The 24,407-nt window shown below is 45.1% G+C and overlaps 1 protein-coding gene across 1 annotated transcript; it reads left to right on the plus strand.

Moving 5' to 3' along the window:
• The first annotated feature begins 16,862 nt into the window (after positions 1-16,862).
• Positions 16,863-23,957, plus strand: FOXO4 (forkhead box O4). The gene is made up of 3 exons (XM_061178880.1): positions 16,863-17,736; positions 21,136-22,201; positions 22,524-23,957. The coding sequence occupies exons 1-3, from the start codon at positions 17,272-17,274 to the stop codon at positions 22,529-22,531; spliced, it is 1,539 nt and encodes a 512-aa protein (XP_061034863.1). The 5' UTR covers positions 16,863-17,271; the 3' UTR covers positions 22,532-23,957.
• Positions 23,958-24,407: the final 450 nt, after the last annotated feature.

Below are 24,407 nucleotides of genomic sequence, written 5' to 3' on the forward strand. Positions count from 1 at the left end.
AAAAGACATAGAAAAGACTTGCCAATCTATTTATCCGCTCCATGGTGTCTTTGTTAGAAAAGTAAAAATGCTGAACAAGCCCCAGTTTGAATTGGGAAAACTCATGGAGCAACATGGTGAAGGTAGTAGTTCTGGGACTTCCCTGGTGGCACAGTGGTTAAGAATCTGCCTGCCAATGCAGGGGACACGGGTTCAATCCCTGGTCCGGGAAGATCCCACATGCCGCGGAGCAACTAAGCCCGTGCGCCACAACTACTGAGCCTGCGCTCTAGGGCCCGCATGTGGCAACTACTGAGCCCACGTGCCTAGAGCCCGTGCTCCACAACGAAGAGTAGCCCCCCACTTTCCGCAACTAGAGAAAGCCCGCGCGCAGCAACAAAGACCCAACACAGCCAAAAATAAATAAATTAATAAATAAATTAATTAATTAATTGTAAAAAGGGGAAAAAATGTAGTAGTTCTGGAAAAGCTAATGGGGATGAGACAGGTGCTAAAGTTGAATGAGTTGATGGATATTAGCTGCCAGTCCAAGAATCTGTTTAAAATTCAGACTTTTAATGGTGACAAATAAAGGATCTTATTTGTGAAAAAAATATTGTAATATGATACCATTTGTATTACTGTATATGATATACATAATAATTTTTAAAGACTAGAAGGATATAAATGAAAATGTTAGTGGTAGTTACCTCTGTGTGGTGGTGGGGTTTCAGTTTTATGTTTTTATTTATAATTTTCTAAAGGACCTGATTTTTAACAATAAACATGTATCTTTTTTTAATCAGAAAAAATAAAACTATTTCCATCCGGGAAAAAAATTAAAGGACAGGAACAGGAAGAGAAGCTTGTGAAGGAAACCCAGGAAGGAATTTTCGGAGAGGTAGAAAGAGAACCAGGAGACAATAGTGATCTGAAGGAGAGGGATAAAAAATGTTTCCAAAAGGAAAGTAGGTGGTTAACAGTGTTTAATACAGTAGAATGGTCAAATAAAACCTGGGAAATGTACACTCAGTTTGACAATTACCTAAAGGTGAGAGGTTTGGTAGAGCACTGGGAGTAGAACCCAGATTGCAGCAGATTAAGAATTGAATCAGAGGTGAAGTGGAAACATTTAGTACAGACTATTCTTTAAAGAAGCTTGCCCAAGATTTGAGGAATGTGGTAGCTAGAGAGCAATGCATTGACAAAGAAGGATTTGTTTGTTTGTTTGTTTGTTTGTTTAAAGAGAAAGGAGGCTTGGATATGTTTAACGACTGGTGTGGGGGGGAAGAATTTCATAGAAAGAGAGAAGTTGAATATACAGGTAAGTAATAGGAAAAGGCTTAAAATCAAATAGCCCTTGGAGAATTGCAAAAGTTAAATTCACAATGAGGTGTAAATACACGGTCTTTTTTTTTTTTTAAGAGAAAGATTTGATAGGGTGGAGAGGAGAGTAGCTGGGTACTGGGCTAATTAAATCTTTTGCAGTAATAATGCAATTGACAGCTGTTATCAGCTGGCTCCCATACACACACACACACACACACACACACACACACACACACACAGAATAGAATAGCCAAAGCAAATCTCTTGGCAAACAGGTGACATCAGAGCATGATGTGAGAGCAATGCGCATTTTCCTTTCATTGGGTTTCTTTGACTATGTTCATTCTTTGCCAAAAGGAGTCCAGAGTTGGGAGGGGAATGAGAGAGAGAGATTTAGGATCCTCAAATTGGAAGGAATCTCATTAGTTCATCCTCCTGCCCACAGGCAATACTGGACCTTAATCAAACATACATCTATCCATCTTTCTGCCTTTAAATTTTTCCCAAAGGAGATTGCACAATATCCGAATCAGTCATACGCAGTCATACTGACAAGAACTTCTTTCTAGTCTCTATTCAGACTGTCCTGAGGAATTGGCAAATCAAGAGTCCCTATAATTTGGGGTGTTTGTGTTCTTGGGAGCAGGGGTCTGGAACTGCAGGGAGGGAGTAGGGGGAGGGTCTGAGTGTAAAAGAGGTCGTGCAGAGAGGAAATCCAGAGAGCAGGGCTCATGACATACAGTCTACTCCAGGGAATGTTGATCCAGAGTTTACCTGCCTTTCTATGGAGCCCCGCTCTCTTTCTGCACACATCCATCCAACTGCCTACTACTAGTAGTGACTTCTCCCCTTGAAGTTCCTTTAACCCTAATTTCACCTGGCGCCTCCCTAGGGATCGTCTCTACTTTAACTAAATCCCTTCTGAAAGTTGGATGAAATGTTGATGAAACATTTCCAATGTTGATGAAAAGTCCTTTAAATACTCGACTTGTCTACTTAAGTTGGTGACTGTATTTACTAAAGTATCTCTCGATCGCCTAGGGGTGAGGGCAATCTGAGGAAAAGTGGTGTGGCCTAAGTGTGTGAGTATCTATGCATGTTTATCAGGTGTTGCTAAAGACCTAACCCTTTAGCTGACAAGAGTTTGGCCTCCAGCTTCCATACAGGTGTTTGTTAATTATATAATGAATCATCTAGCAACAGTAAGACCTGGAAAGATGATAATGTTGCAATTAGCCAGCTTTCTTCCCTTAATAAAAGCTAACATTTATTGAACACTTACTATCTGCCAGGCACTCTTTTAATCACTTTATGTATTTTAACTCAGTTAATCCTCAGAACAATCCTATGACACAGGTGCTATTTTTTTTTAAATTATTTATTTATTTATGGCTGTGTTGGGTCTTCGTTTCTCTGTGAGGGCTTTCTCTAGTTGCGGCAAGTGGGGACCACTCTTCATCGCGGTGCGCGGGCCTCTCACTATCGCGGCCTCTCTTGTTGCAGAGCACAGGCTCCAGACGCGCAGGCTCAGTAATTGTGGCTCACGGGCTTAGTTGCTCTGCGGCATGTGGGATCTTCCCAGACCAGGGCTCGAACCCGTGTCCCCTGCATTGGCAGGTAGATTCTCAACCACTGCACCACCAGGGAAGCCCCACAGGTGCTATTTTTATAGCTGCATTTTACTAATGAGGCACAGACAGATTAAGCAATTTGCCCAAAATCACACAGCTAATAAGTGGTAAAGTCAGGATTTGAACCCAGCCAGTCTGGTTTTGGAGCCCAGGTTTTCAACCTGCCTCCCAGAGAAGATCCTTTTAGCTCATACAGGGCTAAAAAAGAGTCATCATAAAGGGAGTAAGATGGAAAAAGAATTAGGAAAGGAAAAAGGAGAGAAATAAAGACCAAAAAAAATTGTTTAAGGGGTAGAATGTCACTAACAACAGCTTAGTAACATTCTGGTGTAAGTTGCCTGCTCCTGCCTAGATGTTCTTCATCTGGCCTTTAATCTGAAACTTTTTGTATTGAATTCTATCTTCTTAATACCTATGATAACTTCAAGCCTATTTAATTTCTGCCCATCCTTCAAAGCCCAGTGCAGGTCCCACCTCCTCCATAAAGTTTCCATATTCATCCAGTCTACAGTAATCTGTACTTTTGAAATTTTTTACAGACTTCTTGTCTGTAGTGTTCATTTGGCTCTGACTCGCATTTTTAATTAGTCTTGTGTACATTTATGTCTCATCTTACCAACCATACCATAAACTCCCTAAGGGAAGAGACTATGACTTTTATTTCTCTTGCATCGTGTATCCCGCATAATGCCTAGCATGGTGTATTGCAAATAACAGGCACTCAGCAAATATTTGTTGGTTGACTAATTGATTGGGAAAGGTCAGAGGCTACATCAAATCTTGGTTAACCCCTGAATCATTAGTGAAGAACTATGCACTCAATGTGTACTCAATAAACATTAATGATGATTACAAAATCATTCAAAGAGTTTTTATAGCGCTTCTACAGTGTGTAGAGAATGGTGTGTGGGGATAGAAATTAAATAGAGGACACAGCTTCTACCTTTGAATACCTTAGCTTAGTTTTCTCTTACTACTTCAATGCACACTATCTCCTTTCTCTGAATTCCTGCTGCATTTGAAGTCAGGACTAGCTATCACTCAGTTGTTGTCTCCCCCGATTCGACTGCAAGCTCCTTGAAGGAAATGGATAACACTGTGCTGGGACCATAATGGAATCACAGAATTAGAAAGGACTTTAGAGATTTCCCTATTGTCAAACTTCCCACCCAACGCAAAAATCCCTTTTGCAACAGCCCTGATTCAGCTCTTATTTCATTATACACTTCCAGTATCAAGAATTAATCAATATAGGAAGCATAGGAGGAAGAATAGGTTCAGGAGCTACATAATGAGTTGGATTCTGACTATGTGCAGTTTACTGTGATTGTTAGACAACCAAGTGGAAACAAAGAGCTGAAATTCAAGTCTCAATCTCAGGAGAGATGTCAGGACTGAAGATAGAGACTTGGAGTCTTGGGTATGGAAGTAGTAGTTGAAACACTAAGATTAAGACTACTAAGGAGAAGAGAACAAAGCAACCAAGGACAAAATCTCCGAGAATTCCTCTACTTGGAAAATGAGAGGAGAAATCAATGAGGTGAGAGAACTGGAAGATGAAGAAGAGAGTTTTAAGGAGAGACTGGTCACCAGAGTCAATGGAGGATGGATCAATGAAGTTAGAAAGGATAAGACTGAGATAAGGTTATTTGATCTGGTGATTAAGAAGCCAGACATTTGATGACCTTGAAGAGAGAGGTCTCAGTGAAGTAGGGTCTATTTTGACTTACTCTTGTTACCTATAATGCCTAGTTCAATGCCTGGTTCAATACATATTTGTTGAATAACTGAATAAATGGTTGCAAGAACTGTAGTTCCTGCTAAAAACAGGAGGTGATGGGGAAAAGTAAACAAGTTAGCCTTTCTTTTTCTCTGAAGCAAGAGGAGAATATGGGTAATAATATAGAGAAATGTTAAGGTGAAAAAGAAAGGGGCAATGATTTTCCCCCCAAAATGTGAAGTAAGCTCATCTGAGATTCTTTCACAGGTTTGATGGAATAAACTCTCAACCGGTAACAACTATAAACTCTGGACAAAATACACAAAAATACACACACACACACCTGAAAGCTCTCGAGAGTAAACAAAAGTAGGCAGATATTGGATGGAGGTTGGAACTTAGAAGAAGGGAACAGCAGGGGCCAGGATCCCCATTTTTATGGATTTAGCCTGAGGGCAGGCTGTAGTCATCAGCCATATGGCTAAAACTACAACAGGAAACCCTCATCTTTCTAGCCTAAAGAACCAGAGGACAGGATCTGGGGAAACGACAGTCTCTAGAAAATGAGGGGATATATCAGAAAGAGATCCTGAGGAGGAGCCCTGAATTATCTGTATAAATTCCTCCCAAGACTTATCCTAAACCATGCATGCACAGGGTGGACTGAAAACAACTTTCATCTAAGACTAAAAGAATGGAACTGAGATTTGAGCTGCCACCCACCACAGGCAATGCAGGGTTTTTAGTTTGAATCTAACCAAGTTAATTGCCTGCTGAAACAAATGCATCCTCACTCTTCAGAGAAGTATAACAGTATCCAGAGACTCCACAAGATAGCATTCACAATGTCCAGTAAACCCTCTAAAATTGCTCACTATATGAAGAATCAGGGAAATGTGGCCCATTCTCAAGGGAAAGACAATTAATGGAGGCCAACCCTGAGATGATGATGCTCAATGAGGAGAGGAAAAATGCCCTGATAATGAAAGAAGAGATAGGAAACTTCAGCAGAGAAATAGAAAATATAAAAAGGAACTAAATGGAAATTCTAAAACTGAAAAACACAATATCTGAAATTTAAAAAATTAACTAGATGCACTCAATAGCAGAATGAAACAACAGAGGAAAGAGTAAGTGAACTTGAAGGTACAGCAATAAAAACTATCCGATCTGAAGAAGAGAGTTGGTTGAAAAAAAATGAACAGAGCCTTATAGACCCATGAGAGAACATCAGTGGTCTAAAATATGTGTGATTAGCATCCCTGAAGGAGAGAAAAGAGAGAATGGGGCCAGAAACAGTATTGGAAGAAATAATGGTTGAACACTTCCCAAATTTGGTGAAGGACATATATTTACAGATTCAAGCTCAGCAAAGCCCAAACAGGATAAATATGGAGAAAATTGCACCTATGTGTATCATAGTCAAAATGCTGAGAACCAAAGATCAAGAGAAAATCTCGAAAGCAGCCAGAGGAAAACAGCACATTACATATAATGATTCAAATAACAATGGACTTCTCCTCAGAATCTATGGATGCTAGAAGACAGTAGAAAAACATCTTTAAATTACTGGGGGAAAAAAATCACTGTCGACCCAGAATTCTATGTTCAGTAAAAATATTCTTCAATAACAAAGGCAAAATAAAGACTCTCTTCAGATAAAGAGAGTCTCTCTCATGCTTATAAGCCTTTATTCTTGCTGTTCCCTATGTCTGGAACACACAGTCTCTCCTCTAGTCCCCTCCCTATCTTCAGCCTGCTAACTCCTACTCATCCTTCACAACTAAGCTTAAATGCCACTTCCTCCAGGAAGCCTTCCTGATCCCCCAAGTCCAAGTTAGGTGTCCCTCACTAATACATCAATAGCCCCCCACATTTCTCCAATCTTAGTATTTATCATGCTGTATGTAATTACATGAGTTGATTGTCTGTGACCTTCACTAGACTATATGTTCCATTAGGGCATGCACCATGTTTTCCTTATTGGTGTATTTACAGGGCATGCAATAAGCACTCAATTAATATTATTGAATAAAGAAAAGAAAGTCTGATTCCAAAGTATTTCTTCCTTTCTACTATGCCAGGCTGTCATCATCGAGAGGGAGGTCCTGACACTACTATAAGATTGACTACTATTATACTCTCTTAAACTTTATGGAGAAATCTACTGTGCTTTGAAAAACTGAAGGTTTCATTGAACTATCATTTTCCTGTGATTTCATGGGCAATTACTGTTTGGAGACTATCCATATGTGCTTAACATAGATCCTTGGTAATCAATGCTTGTGAAAATCCTCCTTCAATACCACTTCAAGATAAATGACGAGTAACGTGGAAATGATTAAACTATGGTGCATCCAACTTATAGAATATTATGTAGGCACTAAAATTATATTTATAAACCTGTGTAATCATTTGAAAACACACTTATATGTTAAGTGGGAAAAAGACAAAACCAAAAATACAAAATTGTATGTATAGTGTGATTACATTGTTTTTGTAAAAAAAAAAAAATCTATGTGGAAGGGAAAAATAATGCTGGAAAGAAATATAGCCAAATTATTAGCTGTGGTTTTCACTGGGTGATGGAACTATAGTTACTTTAAACGATTCTTTTCTGTATTTCACAATTTTCCTTTAATAAACACATGATTTAAACAGCATTATTCCTATAGTGAGTGTGGGGGGACTTTCTTTTTTAAAAAGTTTAAAATAGAAAGTCTAAGGGTAGGTAGAGGTCCCCTGATACACCAGACGACAATCACAAGTAAAACAGGACTGTGTTTAAGCCTCCTTTCTCTTTAACTTGTACCTTAATGGCCTGATACCACTCATAGATTAACTAAGTGCATGACCTTGTTGAAGGGTGCTATAAGACTGGCCTCAGGAAAAGAAGAAAGGGGATCAGCAGTGGAAACTGCCAGAGGCAGAAGGAGAAAGAGACTAAGCAAAGAGATCAGAGAAAGTAAACATAAAAGAACAGGAAACGGGAGGGGGGAGGGAAAGACAAGAGGATAGGTATATGTATGTACATACTTTCATACATTGGCACCCGCATGAAAAAGAGGAGCTAGTCATGGATTTTTATTACAGGCATAGCTAGCATATTTTTCATGTTATTTTATTATTATCTGTATTAAGAGTATGTGTGTTTGTGCCTCGTGCCTCACTATTCCCCAGGGGCACACTATGTATTTCTTCAGCCCACATGTGCTGTCATATCTGCCTGATGTTGCCAGGGAAGATCAACTGGACACTAGGTCTGGACATTCTGGAGCCTACTCTGGGAGCAAATTGCATAACCACGTGCCTATCTACGTGAGCTATAGATTTAGCAGACTATGTGGGACAGTCGGGAACATTCTGGGTGATAAAGGAGATCTGGATGGGGATTCGGGAAGTCCCAGAGGCATTTATGGAAAACAAGAAAGTAGATTAGTTCTCTCCGGGTCTAAACCCATTTATGACAAACAACTCGACAGCTCATAGCCAAGATTGTTTTTGTAAGATATTCATATTATTCTGTTGACTTTGTATATTGCTTCCGTCATCCTTGAAACTTTCACTGGGCTAGTGGGATGGTTGATGGGGGGGTTCAATTATTAAATGTCATGCGAGAGTGTTGGAATTAGAAATTAATTTCTACATGGTTTGGTTTGAGTATAGTCATTTCCCAGAAAGGATTTCTAGCAACCTTGTCTTTTCTGTATGATAATCCATCTTTTAACCCACCTGGAAATCAGGAACAAGGAGACTTGAAAGTAGGACATATAAAGGGACCAACACAAGATCTTAGCATCATTCATTGACCTTTAGAGGGTGGATGCAATTGTCTTAGAGCTCCTGATGATATAATTTGTAAGGTAAAAAACTGTGGCTTCCATTACCATACGCTAGAGTCTTGCACCATCCAATACAGTAGCCACTAGCCACATGTGACCAAATTTAAATTAAATTAAAACTTCAGCTCCTCAGTTGCCTGGCCACATTTCAAATGCTGAATAAGCACATGCGGCTAATGGCTACTGTATTGAACAGAGCAGATATAGAATATTTCCATCATCATAGAAGTTTCCATTGGACAACACTGTGAATCTAGACTCGCAGGATGGTGATCTGAGGACCAGGCATCTCTGCGTCTGCATGTAAAGTGACTTTTTAAAAAAATTTTTATTGGGGTATAGTTGATTTACAATGTTGTGCTAGTTTCAGGTGTACAGCAAAGTGAATCTGTTATACACATAATATATCCACTCTTTTTTAGATTCTTTTCCTGTATAGGCCATTACAGAGTACTAAGTAGAGTTCCCTGTGCTGTACAGTAGGTCCTTATTAGTTATCTATTTTATATATAATAGTGTATATGTGTCAGTTCCAATCTTCCAATTTATCCTCCCCCCCTTACCCCCTGGTAACCATAAGTTTATTTTCTACATCTGCAACTCTATTTCTGTTTTGTAGATAAATTCATTTGTAGCCTTTTTTTAGATTTCACACATAAGTTATATCATATATTTGTCTTTCTCGGTCTGATTTACTTCACTCAGTATGACAATCTCTAGGTCCATCCATGTTGCTGCAAACGGCATTATTTCATTCTTTTTTATGGCTGAGTAATATTCCATTGTACATATGTACCACATCTTCTTTATCCATTCCTCTGTTGATGGACATTTAGGTTGCTTCCATGTCCTGGCTATTGTAAATAGTGAGTGCTGCAATGAACATTGGGGTGCATGTATCTTTTCGAATTATGGTTTTCTCTGGGTATATGCCCAGGATTGGGATTGCTGGATCATATGGTAGCTCTATTTGCAGTTTTTAAAGGAACCTCCATACTGTTCTCCATAGTGGCTGTACCAGTTTACATTTCCACCAACAGTGTAGGAGGGTTCCTAAAGTGACTTACTTTTTTTCTTACTTCAGGTTGTCTCTTTGCATCAATGTGCTCAGAGTGACACCAGGGAAACTAAGGCAGTTTAGCAGACCTAGTAACCCTCTTGCCATACACACGCACACACACACACACACACACACACACACACATACAGATAAGAATTCTCCCTTGGGGAATGGCTAAATAAAATGTGACATATTCGTTAAATGGAATACAATACAGCAGTTACAGGGAATGAGCTAGAGGTATCAATAAGGATAGATCTCAAAAACATTTTTGTGTGAAAAAAAGTCAGTTGCTGAATGTAATCATTTATTGCACACAAAACAATACTACACTTTTCCTATGTAAGAGTATTTTTTTAAAAGGTCTGGAAGAGTACATATCAAACTAACGACAGTGCTAACTTCAAGGAGGGAGGAAAGGTGAATGGGATAAGGGACCGAAGGGATTTTTTTTTTTAAAAGGAATTTTTAGATTTTTCTGTAATGTTCTAAAATTTTAAAGAAAAATCTATTCATGTATTACTTGTGTAACTACAATTATTAAAACAGGACACAAATTTATATGCATAACGCGAATATATATATGTAAAAATATGGTGGTGAAAAAAATAAGAGAAGTATACAAAATCCTAACGATAGTTGTGTTAAGATGGTGGGTTTGTGGGTAATTATTTTATTCTATTTCTCTATTTTTAAAAAGTTTTTTTGTTTTATGGCTGTAATGTTAATACAATAAAAATTCTTAAATAAAAAATGAATCCACCTTTATGCTGCTGACATAGTATTATCACACATTAGATGTAGTTCTGAAGAGGCAATGGGCTCTGGTATACAATTAGTGCCAGAAATAACAGCTCAACCTCATTTATGTAAAAAATTGCAATTGTCCTTGGTGACAGTCTCCAAGATTCAATTGGTCAATATAAAACCCCATTCTGCAGCGAATTCATACTGGCAGACACACTGGGACCCTACAGTTCCTAAAAACAGAGGGTCCATTGGAATATTTACGAGAATTCCCTTCTTATGCCCAGGACACCTGACTGGTTATGGGCTTTGAAAATTGTTCAGATCAAAAATGCCTCCTCTGGGGACTTCCCTGGTGGTCCAGTGGTTACGACTCCGCACTTCCAGTGCAGGGGGTTCGGGTCTGATCCCTGGTCGGGGAACTAAGATCCCACATGCCGTGCGGCACGGCCAAGGGGGTAAAAAAAAAAACCCTCCTCTGTGGTGTGGAACTCAGTTCCAAAAGCTGTTTCCTAAGAAAAATCTGGCTTCACCTGCACCCTACCTCCATGGGGATGCGAGGTCAGCTTCCACGCAGGCAACAACACTGGTCAAGCTTCTCAACTTTCAAGCCAGAATGTTAACCCTGTCACCCAACCACCTGTTCATCTGGCTTCCAAAACGTATGGATCCTGCCTCAGTCAACAACAGAGCATACCAACTCTTCTGGGCTTCATCAGAGAATAAATGTAGTCAGCCTCTGAGGTCCTGTCAAAAGCCTGGTTGTGAGAAGAGATATTTATGGAATATATTATAAGGGACATTCTATCCATCCACTCCTTTAGGTGGCATTTTAAGTTGTGTCCTCAGATCAAGTTAGAGCACCAGAAGGTTACATGCCTGAACCATATTAGCTCGGCCCCTGCAGAAATGCTTTAATGTTATACCCTTGGCTTTTAGCCAGGGCAGTTACAAGAAAGTAATATGAAAATCTCTTCTGTATGCATTATAAAACTGTTACTGAGGACATTGTCCCTTATGGTAAATCCCACATGAGAAATTTCTTATGGAATTTAGTGTCAGCGATGAACCATTATATAGCTGTTAAAAATTGTAATTCTGGAAGACTAAATATGAAAACGTGTTTATGATATGTTCATTGAAAAAAAACAACACAGGATGGTACATAGAGTCTAATTGCAGCCATGCAAAATTATTTGTGTCTGTGGACAAGGACGGAAAGCTATAGGCAAAGATGAAAATTGCATGAGGGCGATGGGATTACAAATCTTTTATTTTTTTCAAAAAATTTTGTTTGCTGTAGCCCTGTCTTTTCAAGTGAGGGAAAAAAGAATTTAGTGACGAAAATCTCTATCTCTCTTGAGGAATTGCCACGTGTCTTTCTTTCTGATAAGAATTGTGTAATTTACTGTGTTTTCCCCGTTCCCCTGGGCGGCCCAGAAGATTAATTTAATGGTCAGTCATCGCACATTAGCTGCTTTTTCCTCTACATGCCTCTGATGTTCTACTTCTATAATCTGATGACATTTGTACTGGTTTTCTTTTTTCTGGTAAAGTGCCTCAAATCCCTTATAGAAAGAGCAAAACATAAAGCATTTCCCACATTTTAAAAGTTATACACAAAGAAAATTGGAAAAATATAAGAAAGTAAAAAGAAAAGATAACCACTGTTAACACTTTTGGGCATTTCTTCCTATTTTTTCTCAATGTATTTTAAACAAAATTATGAGCATATAGCATATAAAGCATCACATCTAGCTCTTCTCATGTAATTTTAAAATACAAGCATCTTTTTGTGTATCGGAAGCTCTTCTGGTAATAAGCCTAGTAAGTATCATGCCATTCGAAGGTTGAAACCATAGAGGCCTATAGGAATGGTTAATGAGAAAGCTTAAAGGTCAGTTCAAAGAGCCAGAAACCTGAGAGATGAAGCTTTGTGGACCTTATTCCTGCAGGGGGCCAGGACAGAATTTGTGTGGGTGTGAAGTGTAAGCTCAGGGCAGTCTAAAGCCAAAAGGGCAATCTGGAGTCTTGTACCCATATCAAACATCACAGAAAATAGGATTTTAGACCTAGGAGAGACTTTAGAGATCACCTAATACAGTAGTCCCATTTTACAACTGAAAAAAACAAAGCCAAAGAGGTGAATTGATTTGTGTAGGCTCTGGAGTCAGATGACCTGGATTTGCACCTCTGCTCTACCACTTAGTAACTCTGGATCTTAAGTAGGTCCCTGTACCTTCTCTAAGTCTCATTTTCCTCTGTGAAATGAAAATAGCAATAGCATTTAATTTACATGCTTATTATGTGGATTAAACCAGATAATCCGTGTAAAGCACTTAACACGGTGCCTAATACATAGTAAAAACTCAATAGATGTTACTTATTAACAGTAGTGTAATTATTATCATTATTCAACTAGTTAGTGACAGAACAACGACAAGGACTCAGATCTCCTGACTCAACCTAGTGCTCTTTTCACTACATCAGACTGACTTCCAGGGTTTGGAAAGGACTGAAAGCTGCCTCGATCTTAGTAGTGGTGCCAACTCAAATCTACTTGGGGCTAAATCTTAGGACTTTAGTCTGGGGTGTACTTTATGCAAAAGCACGTAGCCTGGTGTCTGGAAATGTAGGCTCTTACGAAATGTTTATTAACTAAAAAGATTTTTAAAAACATCGACAGGGTTGGGAGGGTGTTGTTGGCTTCTACAAGAAGAACAAGAAATCTTTCACGGAAACACATAAAGAAGGATTTAGGGAAGAGGGCTACAAAAACATGGATGTTCCATACACGTCAGTGAAGACCAGGGACAAGCTGAGGTTCCTTGAGCTTTCTCATTGTTATTTTTGTTAACCCCTTCATCTTTCTCTGTAGTTACTAGCAAAAACCCTATGCAAACCCTAGACGGGAGGAGGGGTGTTTTCAAAGCTGGGCAGGGTAAGAAAGAAGTGGGGAAATGTCTATCTCAATTCAAATGAATAAAGCCGGTTTGGCAGCAGGCTTGGGGGGTGGCACCCAGGTAGAAGAGTGGGTGGTGGCGGTGAAAGAGGCAAGAGAACTAAACACCTTTGACCTTCCAGAGGAAAAAAACACGTGGGAATGGGGAGCCAGTTGAGATCATAAACTCTGGGCTTGCAACAGGGAAAAAGGCCTGTGCCCCCCATATCCTACCATATTTCTGTTTGTAACTTATAACTATAGCAGTTTTCTGGGGGCCTGCTGTTGGTCCTCTTTTTTTTTTAGTTTTATTGGAGGATAGTTGACTTACAATGTTGTGTTTAATTTCTGCAGTACAGCAAAGTGACTCAGTTATACATATATATATATTCTTTTTCATATTCTTCTCCATTATGGTTTATCACAGGATATTGAACATAGTTCCCTGTGCTATACAGTAGGTGCTTGTTGTTTATCCATCCTATATATAATAGTTTGCATCTGTGTTGGTCCTCTTTCATGACCAATGTCTCTTCTATTTTCCAAGGCCACCTTGCTGACTCTCTCTCTTGACTAATGTATATTCCAACACTGCCACAGTAATAAAGTGCATAATTCTGACCTCTCTGGATGCATGCTTTAAAGTCTTGGTGTTCTTACCATTCCATCGATCCTTCAGCTCACCCTCCTAAAGCATCTGGAGGTCCTATGGTTTATGGTCATTTTCATCTGTCCGGAGTTACAAGGTATACCCTCATCTTAACAGTAAAGGCTCAATAAGCATTTTTGGATTGACTGAAGAATTTATACTCTAGTTGGGGAGACAATATGCCCTCATGAAACGAAAAGCCATGTAACCCCAAGCACAAAATGAAAGAATACAAACTGAGTTCATAGAGGCTCAGGAGATGCAAAGTTGTTAAGTGATCTGTCAGGTTGGGCTAGTTGGGGAAAGTTTCCAAGAGCATGTAAGTTTTGAGCTTTGAATTGGAAATTTAAGGTGATGGACATGAGTTGGTAGAGAGGTGGACCTTTTCAAACAAATGCACAAAGGGAGGCAACGCAAGATATAACTCAAGCCACGACAGGTGCCTACCCCACCCTGCCATTTCCCTGTCTCAGCAGCTCTTCATGATCTGCCACCACACTTGTTTCAGTTAGAAGAGAGCTCCTTGTGACCTAGCGCCCACCAGGCTCCCTCTTCTACCAAATTCACCGCTCGTGCAGCACTTTCCGAGTACTCCAGGCTGTGCTGGAAGAGGCGTAGGCAGGAAATGTTTGCAGGCATTGTGAGCAACTATCTCCTGTCCCTCTAGTCTGGACCTCAGGTGGGAATACACAGTCTTCTGTTTACCCTCTACATGACAAATGCGTGTTGGAGTAGAAGAAGGCAGGAATATGTAGAACCAAGATGGTTATGTTACCATGAGCAGACTAATATCACTTTGAAGGTCTAATGTGCTGTGGCCTCTGAAAAACTCCGGGTGGTATGGCTTTACAACCGTGATGGGAGGAAGGCCTGGTCATCACAGAGCACGTATCAAGCAACACTGCCAACGGTATAATGCTAGGCACTATACAGATAAGTTAAATTACAGTCCCTACCCCTAGGAGCTTGCCGTCTAACAGGAAAAATGGGACATGGCCAGGCAGTAAATAAATATGATACATTTATTAAAACGTTGTCAAATGCACAAGTGCAATGGTCACTCGATTCCTGACCTCATTCATTCGACAAACATTTATTGAATGTCTGTTATGTGGGCTCACAGAGATACATAAAACTTGTCTCTGCCTTCAAGGAGTTCACAGTTTAGTGGAAGAGACATACATACACATAAGCAAATAATTACAGTATAATATGGTTTATGCTATATAACATAAGCCTGCACAAAATGCTTGGGAATGCATAAGACAGAGAACTAACTGTACCTGAGGGAGACCAGGAAGGCTGAGTAAGAGTTTTCCAGAATAAGAGACTTGGGGAAGGGATGATGAGAGGGAGGACATCCCAGGATGTGAAGGGAAAGGTATAAAAGGGTATGTATGGCATTTCCAGGAAATAGTGCGAAACTCGAACTGGTCAGAACTTAATGTGCCCAGTGAAAGAGGAAGCAGGAAAGGTGGCCTGAATCTGAAGAGACCTGTATGCCTTGCTAAGGAGTTTGAACTTTATCACATAGGCAATGGGGAAAATCAAAGGAAGTTTTAAGCAGGGAAATGCTATGATCACATATAGGTGATATTCCAGTTCTCCTGCCTCCTAGCTGTGTGACTTTGGGCAAGTCACTAAATCTCTGAGCATTAGTGTCTTTCTCTGGAAAATGGGGTTGACAGAGGTACCTACCTCACAGGGTTGATTTGAGGAGTAAAGGAGCTAATTTATATAAAGCAGTCAGCACAGCGCCTGGCACATAATAAGTGCTCCATAAATTTTAGTTATTACCAGGAGTGTTTCTTAGAAAGGTTACTTTGTTGACAGCACAGAACATAAACTGCAGTTGGGAAAAGATTCGTGGTGGGAGGTCTGATTAAGACGATGCTGCAATTTAGTCCAGTGATAAATAAGATCCTGAACTGGGATTTGGATGTGGGAATTTAGGGAGATGAAAAGATGAAGGGTAAATCTAGCTTAGGAGACTGGGTAGATTAGGACAACCATTAACCAAATTCAGAGATAAGAGTATCCAGAGGATAGGGGTGTGGGTGCAGGAACAGATAATGAGTTCTGTTTGGAACCTGTTGAATGAGAAGTGAAGCCGCCGAAGATGGGAACCTGGAGAATATCAGTATTTGAGGAGAGGCCAGAAGAGCCAGTGGAGAAAACTGGTTAGCAACCGCACTATCAATGGGAACTGCGGATGGGGAGTCGAGAGCGGTGGGGGAGACACCATCATCAGCTAACCATTTGTTTATGTTCCCCAAGCCTTCCGCCCAACTCCTCAACACGAAAACAAGCCTATTCTCTAGTCAGTTCTTTGCTTCGTGCTTCTCGGTTTTCTGCTTCTTGCAGAGACCGCATTTTTTCCTTTTGCCCTCTTCTGACGGAAAGACGGAACGGTCTAACATCTCTCGACACGCTCATCTAGGCGATCCCGAATCACAGGGGAGGAGGGGGGAAGGGGAGAAAAGGAAGAAAATGATTTTTAAAGAAAAGAAAAAGTCCGCCACGACCTCTAATAATTAATGTTCCCCCTCTCTATATCCTGCCACGCCGCTCTCCTGCCACCCAGATCGGGCTCCTGGCCGCGAAGTAGGACGGGAGATGTAGTCCGCAAGCCCGACCAGGCTGGCAGGACTAGAGAACTCTGTTTCCCAACCCGCTCTCCAGGCGCGTGCGCAGATGGCTGCCCCGGCGAGTGGTAAACAGAGACGTCAGGCGGGGGCCGCAGCTTGGAGCAAAACAAAAGGGAACCCCGGGGGGCGGGGGGTGGGGGGGTTTGATAGGGGGATTGGTGCGGGAATTCGAGAGGCTGGGGCCGCGGGGACGTGGACCCGAGTAAGAGTTGGGGGGAGGGAAGAGGCGGGGGGAGGGGGAGTCAGGGGAGGGGCGAGTGACGCGGGGGAGCGGGGCGTGGGGGAGGGCAGTGATCCGGGTGGAGGAAATTCGGGAGGAGTGTCCGGGGGGCAGCAACTTAAAAGGGGGAGGGAACTGCGGCTAAAGAGACGTTCGGTGATGGGAGCGCGATTTGTGAGGGGATACGGTGCCTCAGGTTTAAAAGAGCAGGAAGCTGAGTGAGAGGTTGGGGAAAAAGTGCCTTCGCTAGGCGAAGGTTACAGGTGGTGTCTCGGAAAGAGCTCCGAGGCTGCAGGCTGTAGTGGAGGAGAGGATCAGAGAACTAACTGTGTGCAAGGGACAGCTTAGGGGCTAGCGTCCTGGGGCGAGGGGGAAGTTCGAGACTTTCTGAGGACTGGCAGGAATGTGCCTCCTGGCCCTCGGTGCTTCCCCCCTGGGGGGAGGCATCGCGAGGGACTGTGGCAGGCTCCTCTGAACGCTGAGCGGCGGAGGTCCAACTCCACGTATGGATCCAGTGAATGAGAATTCAGCCAGAGAGGCTGCCGCGCTCGTAGACCTCGATCCCGACTTCGAACCCCAGAGCCGTCCCCGCTCCTGCACCTGGCCCCTTCCCCGACCAGAGCTCGCTCCCGAGCCGTCCGAGCCGGCCGAGGTGGAGTCAGGTCTGGGAGAGAAGGTACACACGGAGGGGCGCTCGGAGGGGCGCTCCCAGCCGACCCTGTTGCCCTCCCGGCTCCCTGACCCGGCAGGGGGCCCCCAGCCTGGGATCCTGGGGGCCGTAACAGGTCCTCGGAAGGGAGGCTCCCGCCGGAATGCCTGGGGAAATCAGTCATATGCAGAACTCATCAGCCAGGCCATTGAAAGCGCCCCCGAGAAGCGACTGACACTCGCCCAGATCTATGAGTGGATGGTCCGCACAGTGCCCTACTTCAAGGACAAGGGTGACAGCAACAGCTCAGCAGGATGGAAGGTAACTATGACCCCCTTACCTCCGTCCCAATACCCGTCTGCTCCTGGTCCCCCCAGTCTCCTTACCTCTACTCTGGGGCCCCTTTTACACCCCTAGCCCAGAGGTCCACCTTCCGTCGTCATTTAGACAAACATTTACTTAAGACATAGTATATGCCGCTGGGTGCTTGATGCTGGAGGATCACAGATGAATAAGACACTGTCCTTGCCCTGGAGAAAATTGAATTCTCTGCTCACTGCTCAACACTCCCAGCACTTTGGCTTGGGCTGCCCCAAACACTTATCCCCACAGAGAAGTCTTTATCCTATGTACAGCAGGAACTGTGTGGATTCCCCACAGGAACCTAGCCTTCCCTCCTCCCCCACCTCCCACCCCAACACCTTTTCGCCCATTCCTGTGGGATCACTTGGATTCCCTGCTTGCCTCCCAATACCTCAGGGTAGAAGTACTGTTCTAGGACTCTGCTACCCAAGAAGATGGAGTGAAGTGGCAAAAGGTAAAAAGAGTGATATCCATGTGGTAAGGTAGCAGATCTTATGCACTAAGAAAAAAGGGGGGGCTGCCTCGGTTTACCCTATATAATGCCAAGAAGCTCTCCTTAGTAAGGGGCTATCCAAGTTGTGGGGGGAAGTTTTCATTTACTGTTGAGGAATATTCATGGAAAAAATAGATAGGGCTCTGACTTCAGAGCACAAGGTTGGGAGTTCCCTTGGCCTTCCATGAGGAAACTGCGAGGAAAGATCTCACTAGATGCTCTGAAAGCTTGTCCTGAGAAATATGGGACTCTAATCACAAGATTTGGGAGCTTTAACTCCTGTTGACGCCTTGTGCCCCCATAGGTGGTGAGATCAGCATGCAAGGAAATACAGAGGGTTGAGTGAGCAGAGGAGGGTCTTCTCCTAGGTATAAGAGATCAAGGGATCGGATCCGCAGTATCCCTAGGGGTTGGGCAGAACAGAAAGCAGGACAGCTGACTGAGACCCTTGGCACTATTTCTGGGTAGACTGCCACGCCACAGTCTCAGCTCATACAGAGCTCCCCTCCTTGGACCCAGCCTACACAGCTGTTTTTCTTTTCCCTTAGGTTCATTTTCCAGGGTAGAAGAAATAACCATGAGTTGTTAGTTATGCTGTGGTAGTGTAGTCCCTCCTTAGAATTTACACTTGTACAGGGTTTTTTAGTTTACAAAGTAATTAAAAATTTTAATTTCATTTATCTTCACAGCAATTCTGAGATTCCACATTTTACATATTAGGAAACTAAGGTACAGAAAGGTTAGGAAACTCGCCAAAATCGATAGAACGAGGACTTGAACTCAGGTCTAACTATAAATCATATGCTCTTTCTGCTAATCCATGCTGCCATGGAATGATGGCAAAGCCAAATCAGGCCAAATCTGGGGCCTCCAAGGCTCTCACCTCCCACTCCCCACCCCCACCCCACTCCAAGGGGGAGACCTCAAGCCTGAGCTGGCTTCCCTGGTGATGTGCCAAGGTTACTACCACTCCACCAGGGGGCGGCACTCACCTAGAACAAGAAGGCTTAATTTAGGTGGCTGGGGGAGCAATTAGCAGTCGCCCCCGTTCCAACAGGTTAGAACCGTAGACTTCTAGGGAGCCGACCTCTCCAGGTAGGAGGCTGTACAATGTACTAGTTCCAAGGCCTAAAGAAGAGGGGATGAACAACTGGCACTCGTGGGTACTGAGTAGTAGGGAAAGGAATGAGCCTTCTCAGTAGACCCAGAGTTAGAGGATGGAAAGGCAGGGGGTGAGGGGGAAATCACAGTGCCAAAAGTCACTGTGGTTCTCAGTTACTAAGAGCCCAGGCTGGATGGACAAGTGTGATTCTTTGAAGGAACCAAAAACATTATAACGCAGCCAGAGTAGTTGGAATGCCATTACTACAGGGTCCCAGGGAGACAACGACTTCTAAAGAGCCCTGGAGCAAGAGGCTGCTTAAGCATCTTTCCCCAGGCAAAGGGTCTCCTTATCTAGAGCATCAGTCTGAAACACATGAAGTGATTTCTGACTGTCCATAGCCTCAGCCTGCTAGTTGCTCCAAGCCCTTCTGCGCTCCTCCCAAGTTTCTAAACACTAAAGAGCTTCATGTGGGAGGTCAAATGCCCCTAAGGTTGGAGATCCTATGCACAAATTCCTGAGGAGAAATGGGGAAAAGGAGGTAGGAAAGAGAAGGGAGGTTCCTGGAGGGTGGGGTGGGGCGGACACAAAAGGATGGTGTAACTAGCCTGGAGCAGCCAGTAGAAATAAGCTGCTCTGGGGGCTCAAGAAGCTGCCAATCTCAGCTCCCTGGGCCCCTGGAGAAAAAAACTTATCTCTAGCAGAATATCAGCAGCGAGGGAGGAAGGAAGAACACAGCTTCTAATACTCAAGGCACTCAAGAGCTGACGGAGCCTCAAGGGGAGATTCACCATCCGTCACCAGAGGGCCAACCACCAATCAGGCAACAAATATTGATTATGTACTGGGAGATTGGCACTCTGAGGGGGGCACTGCTGGGGGCTGCCCACCTGGACAACATGTCCTGGCGTTTACACTTGATAAGACGAATTACTTGAAACCATAAACAGCATAATATAGATTGGGGAAATTTGCGTGGAACAGATGAAAAATGCTGTACAAGAAATTTGGCTGCAGAAGTCAAGCAACCACTTTAGAAAAGAGAGAGGACTTCAGCTTGATCTTGACGAGCTAGTAGAATTTAGAGAGGGGAGATCCTTCCCCGGACAAGGAGGGAGGGAGGGATGGGCCTGGTGTATTTGAGGCACAGGGAGAAGCCTGGCCTGAATGTACTTGAGGGTGTGTGTCCAGGAATTGGGAGAAATCAGAAAAAAGGAATCTGCCAATCCTATAGAGAGCCGGGGCCCAAATGCCCTGTGCAGAGTGGAGCACCAGCCTTGCTGAGGTTCCAGCCCCTCAGCCAGTTCAGAGGACCGGCTCAGGACAGGGTGGGTCTGTCCTGGGCTGCTGTTGCGCCACTGTCCTGTAAATTCCACCCAAGCCTGCACTCAAGGAAAGGGGTGGAGCTGTGGAATGCTCTTTCCCACTTGAGCCTAGTTCTTGCTGAACCAGGAGTGCGTCTTCCCAACGCCCACAAGCCCCAGACAGCCACCAGAGACTTGGGAGGGGTAGAGCGCTGTGAGCTCTTGGGGGGGGGGGGCGGGGAGGGGGGCACGGTGCCCTCTGAGTAGCTCATTGCTCGGGTGGGAACTGTGTGTGGTCTCATCCCCTGACACCACCCCCCACCCCTACCTTTGCCTCTTTTCCCCCTGGATTTGACTAGCTTTGCGTCTCCAGGAATGCCCCCGCTGCATCCCAGCGTCCTTTTAGACTGCACTGCCGGCCACTGACCTCCCTTTCCTGTTGCCTCTGCCCCCTCCAGAACTCGATCCGCCACAACCTGTCCCTGCACAGCAAGTTCATCAAGGTTCACAACGAGGCTACCGGCAAGAGCTCTTGGTGGATGCTGAATCCAGAGGGAGGCAAGAGTGGCAAGGCGCCCCGCCGCCGGGCAGCCTCCATGGATAGCAGCAGCAAGCTGCTCCGGGGCCGCAGCAAGGCCCCCAAGAAGAAACCAGCTGTGCTGCCAGCTCCGCCCGAAGGTGCCACTCCGAGGAGCCCTGTTGGCCACTTTGCCAAGTGGTCAGGCAGCCCTTGCTCTCGAAACCGCGAGGAAGCTGATGTGTGGAGCACCTTCCGTCCACGAAGCAGTTCGAATGCTAGCACTGTCAGCACCCGGCCCTCTCCCCGGAGGCCAGAGCCTGAGGTGCTGGCGGAAGAGGAAATGCCAGCCTCGGCCAGCAGCTATGCTGGGGGTGTCCCTTCCACCCTAAAAGAAGATCTGGAGCTGTTAGATGGGCTCAATCTCACATCTCCCCATTCCCTGCTGTCTCGGAGCAGCCTCTCTGGCTTCTCTTTGCAGCATCCTGGGGTTTCAGGCCCTTTACACACCTACAGCACCTCCCTCTTCAGCCCAGCAGAGGGGCCCCTGTCAGCGGGAGAAGGGTGCTTCTCAAGCTCCCAGTCCCTGGAGGCCCTGCTCACCTCTGATACGCCACCACCTCCTGCTGATGTCCTCATGACCCAGGTAGATCCCATTCTGTCCCAGGCTCCGACACTTCTGTTGCTGGGGGGGATACCTTCCTCCAGTAAGCTAGGAACAGGGGGTGGCCTGTGTCCTAAGCCCCTAGAGGCTCCAGGCCCCAGCGGTCTGGTTCCCACCCTTCCGATGATAGCACCAGCACCGCCTCCAGTCATGGCGGGTGCTCCCGTCCCCAAGCCCCTGGGGGCTCCTGTGCTCACACCTCCTACTGAAGCTCCAAGCCAAGACCGAATGCCTCAGGATCTCGATCTTGATATGTACATGGAGAATCTGGAGTGTGACATGGATAACATCATCAGTGACCTCATGGATGGGGGCGAAGGACTGGACTTCAACTTTGAGCCAGGTACGGCACCTCCGAATCACGGTAGCATCTCACAACCCATACCTCCTCCTAGGTGTCCAGCTAGTCCTGTGATTGAGCAAAGGAGAGGTAGAACAAGGGGTAGCTGGAGGTCCCGGGGAACTGGAGGGAGGATGTCATGTTAGAGTTGCATAGTTTCCACATGGGACCTCCAGGCCCCTCAGCAGTGCTCACCCCTACAAGGTAGGATGGGAGAGGTGGGGAAGGGGCCGTCTCTGTTTTCCTTGGTGTGGATCTTGATGGTGGAAAGTTGTCATGCCCCAGATGAGCCTCTTACGTTGTCCTCCGTTTTCTCTTCCCACAGATCCCTGAGCCATTGGCTGGCAGCTTTATTCCCTGCTTCAGAGACGGAGCCAGGCGTGCCCATATCCACTCTTTACCCTTGACCCCTCCCTGGGAATTTGGGACCCTGCTTTAGACCTAGGGTAGGGTCTGCTCACCTGGGTGTTGAGGAAATTATAAAGCTGGGGCTGGGGAGGGAAAGGGGAGGGGGTAAGGGAGAGGGTTTATTCTCACTGTGCCAATTAGGGGGTAAGGCCCCCCTCTCAGGAGCCATCCTCGGGCCCCCCCCCATTCCCACCCCATAGGTTTTGTAGCAGGGGCGGGCAGTACTGTTGGAAATGTGAAGTCACCAGTGGCCTTACCCCTGCCTTTGGGAGCAGGATATTTTGTAGAGTCTTATCTGAGCTGGTCCAGGCTGGGTTGAGCCTGGGATTTTTATGCAGTGGCCCCTTGGGCCAGTGGTGTGGGATTGCGGGGGGTGGTAATGGGGAGCTGGAAGGGCCAAGGTCTGAAGCCTGGAGTGGCTCACCAGGCCAAATCACCCTTGGAAGGCTACAGATAACAGAAAGTCTTTTTATAAACTTTTAAAGAAATATAAACACAAATATAGAGATTTTTAACAGTGGCAAGGTGCTAGTGATGGGGAGAATGCTTTTTTCTTTCTGAAGGCTTTGTCATAGTGACCTGATGCAAACACTACAGACATTACTCCGGGAAACATGGGGGAAGTAGGGGAGAGAACCCCAGGTCAGCAGAGAGCAGGGGGCAAGGGGAAGAGCTCCCGTGAGGACCAGGTGTAAAACACGGCCTGCACGGAACTAGCTTGGAGTTTCCCTAAGCCAGGTCCCCTCACTCTGTCACCTTGTGCCTGGGAGTGTGTGGTGTTGGGGCACAGTCACACTCTCGTGTGACCCCCTGTGGGTTCGTGCTATGGTGGGAGAGTGCGTTGAGGGCCAGGAATGAGTTTGTGGCCTGGGAAGGGGGTGGGAGGGGGGTGAAGAGAAGGAGGGAAGGATTTAGGGTGGTAAAGTTAGGCACAGAGACCTCCCTGTTCAAGGCCCCAGACAGCTGTCCCTGCCCTTCTTCCCCTTGCCTGACTGCAGGGGTTATGTGGAAGTGTGTGCAGTAGCAGGCAGGGGGAGGGGTGGAACAGGGAAAGGGGAGCTGGGGAGCTTGGCTGAGGGTCTGGGAAATGAGCAGGGATGGAGGGGAATGTGGATCAGGTTTACTAGCACCTGCTAGGAAAGGCCATCTGGGGCTCCTTCTCCACCCTAGCCCCCAAAGCAGCCCCTCCCCCAGTCCCCTTTGCATTGTCCCCTCCCCCGCCCCTGCTGTGGGTTCCCATCATTTCCTGTGTCAGCGCCTGGCCTACCCAGATTGTATCATGTGCTAGATTGGAGTGGGGAAGTGTGTCAAATCAATAAATGAATAAATTCAATAAATGCCTATAACCAGCTCTGGTTTCTGCTGCCTCGCTGTTCCCCGCGGATAGCGGAGGGGGAGGTAGGGACTGCCCAGAGGCAGACTGGTGGGGGGTGGGGGAATTTCAGACGGGGACTTGGTGGAGTGTGGCGGGGGTGGGGGGGGGAGATGCCCATCCCCATCCGTCACCTAACCCCAGCAGGAGTAGGCGGGCTATGATAGGCCTCCCAGGGGGAGGTAGTCTGGTTGGAGAAGACCCCACCCCCCACTCTGTCCCTCAAAGGCTCATTGTGCTAGAGTTCGCTGTCTTTCCTCACCCCCACCCATGTGCTTGCCCCCGCCGGCTCCTGCTGCCCCTACCCACCCTGAGAGCCTCCACAATGCCTGGCTCAGACTTAAGCTTTGGTGCAGATATTGGGAGAAGAAGTCTTTCTTGACAAAAGGAACCTCACATTAAATGCCAGTAATTTCATACCTAGTATTG

The sequence above is a fragment of the Eubalaena glacialis genome, chromosome X (genome assembly GCF_028564815.1).
Source record: "Eubalaena glacialis isolate mEubGla1 chromosome X, mEubGla1.1.hap2.+ XY, whole genome shotgun sequence".
Taxonomy (NCBI): domain Eukaryota; kingdom Metazoa; phylum Chordata; class Mammalia; order Artiodactyla; family Balaenidae; genus Eubalaena; species Eubalaena glacialis.

Coding starts and splice junctions, on each gene's coding strand:
- FOXO4 (XM_061178880.1), top strand. CDS start 17,272: ATGGATCCAGTGAATGAGAATTCAGCCAGAGAGGCTGCCGCGCTCGTA. Junction 17,737..21,135: donor ACAGCTCAGCAGGATGGAAG/GTAACTATGACC, acceptor TGCCCCCTCCAG/AACTCGATCCGCCACAACCT.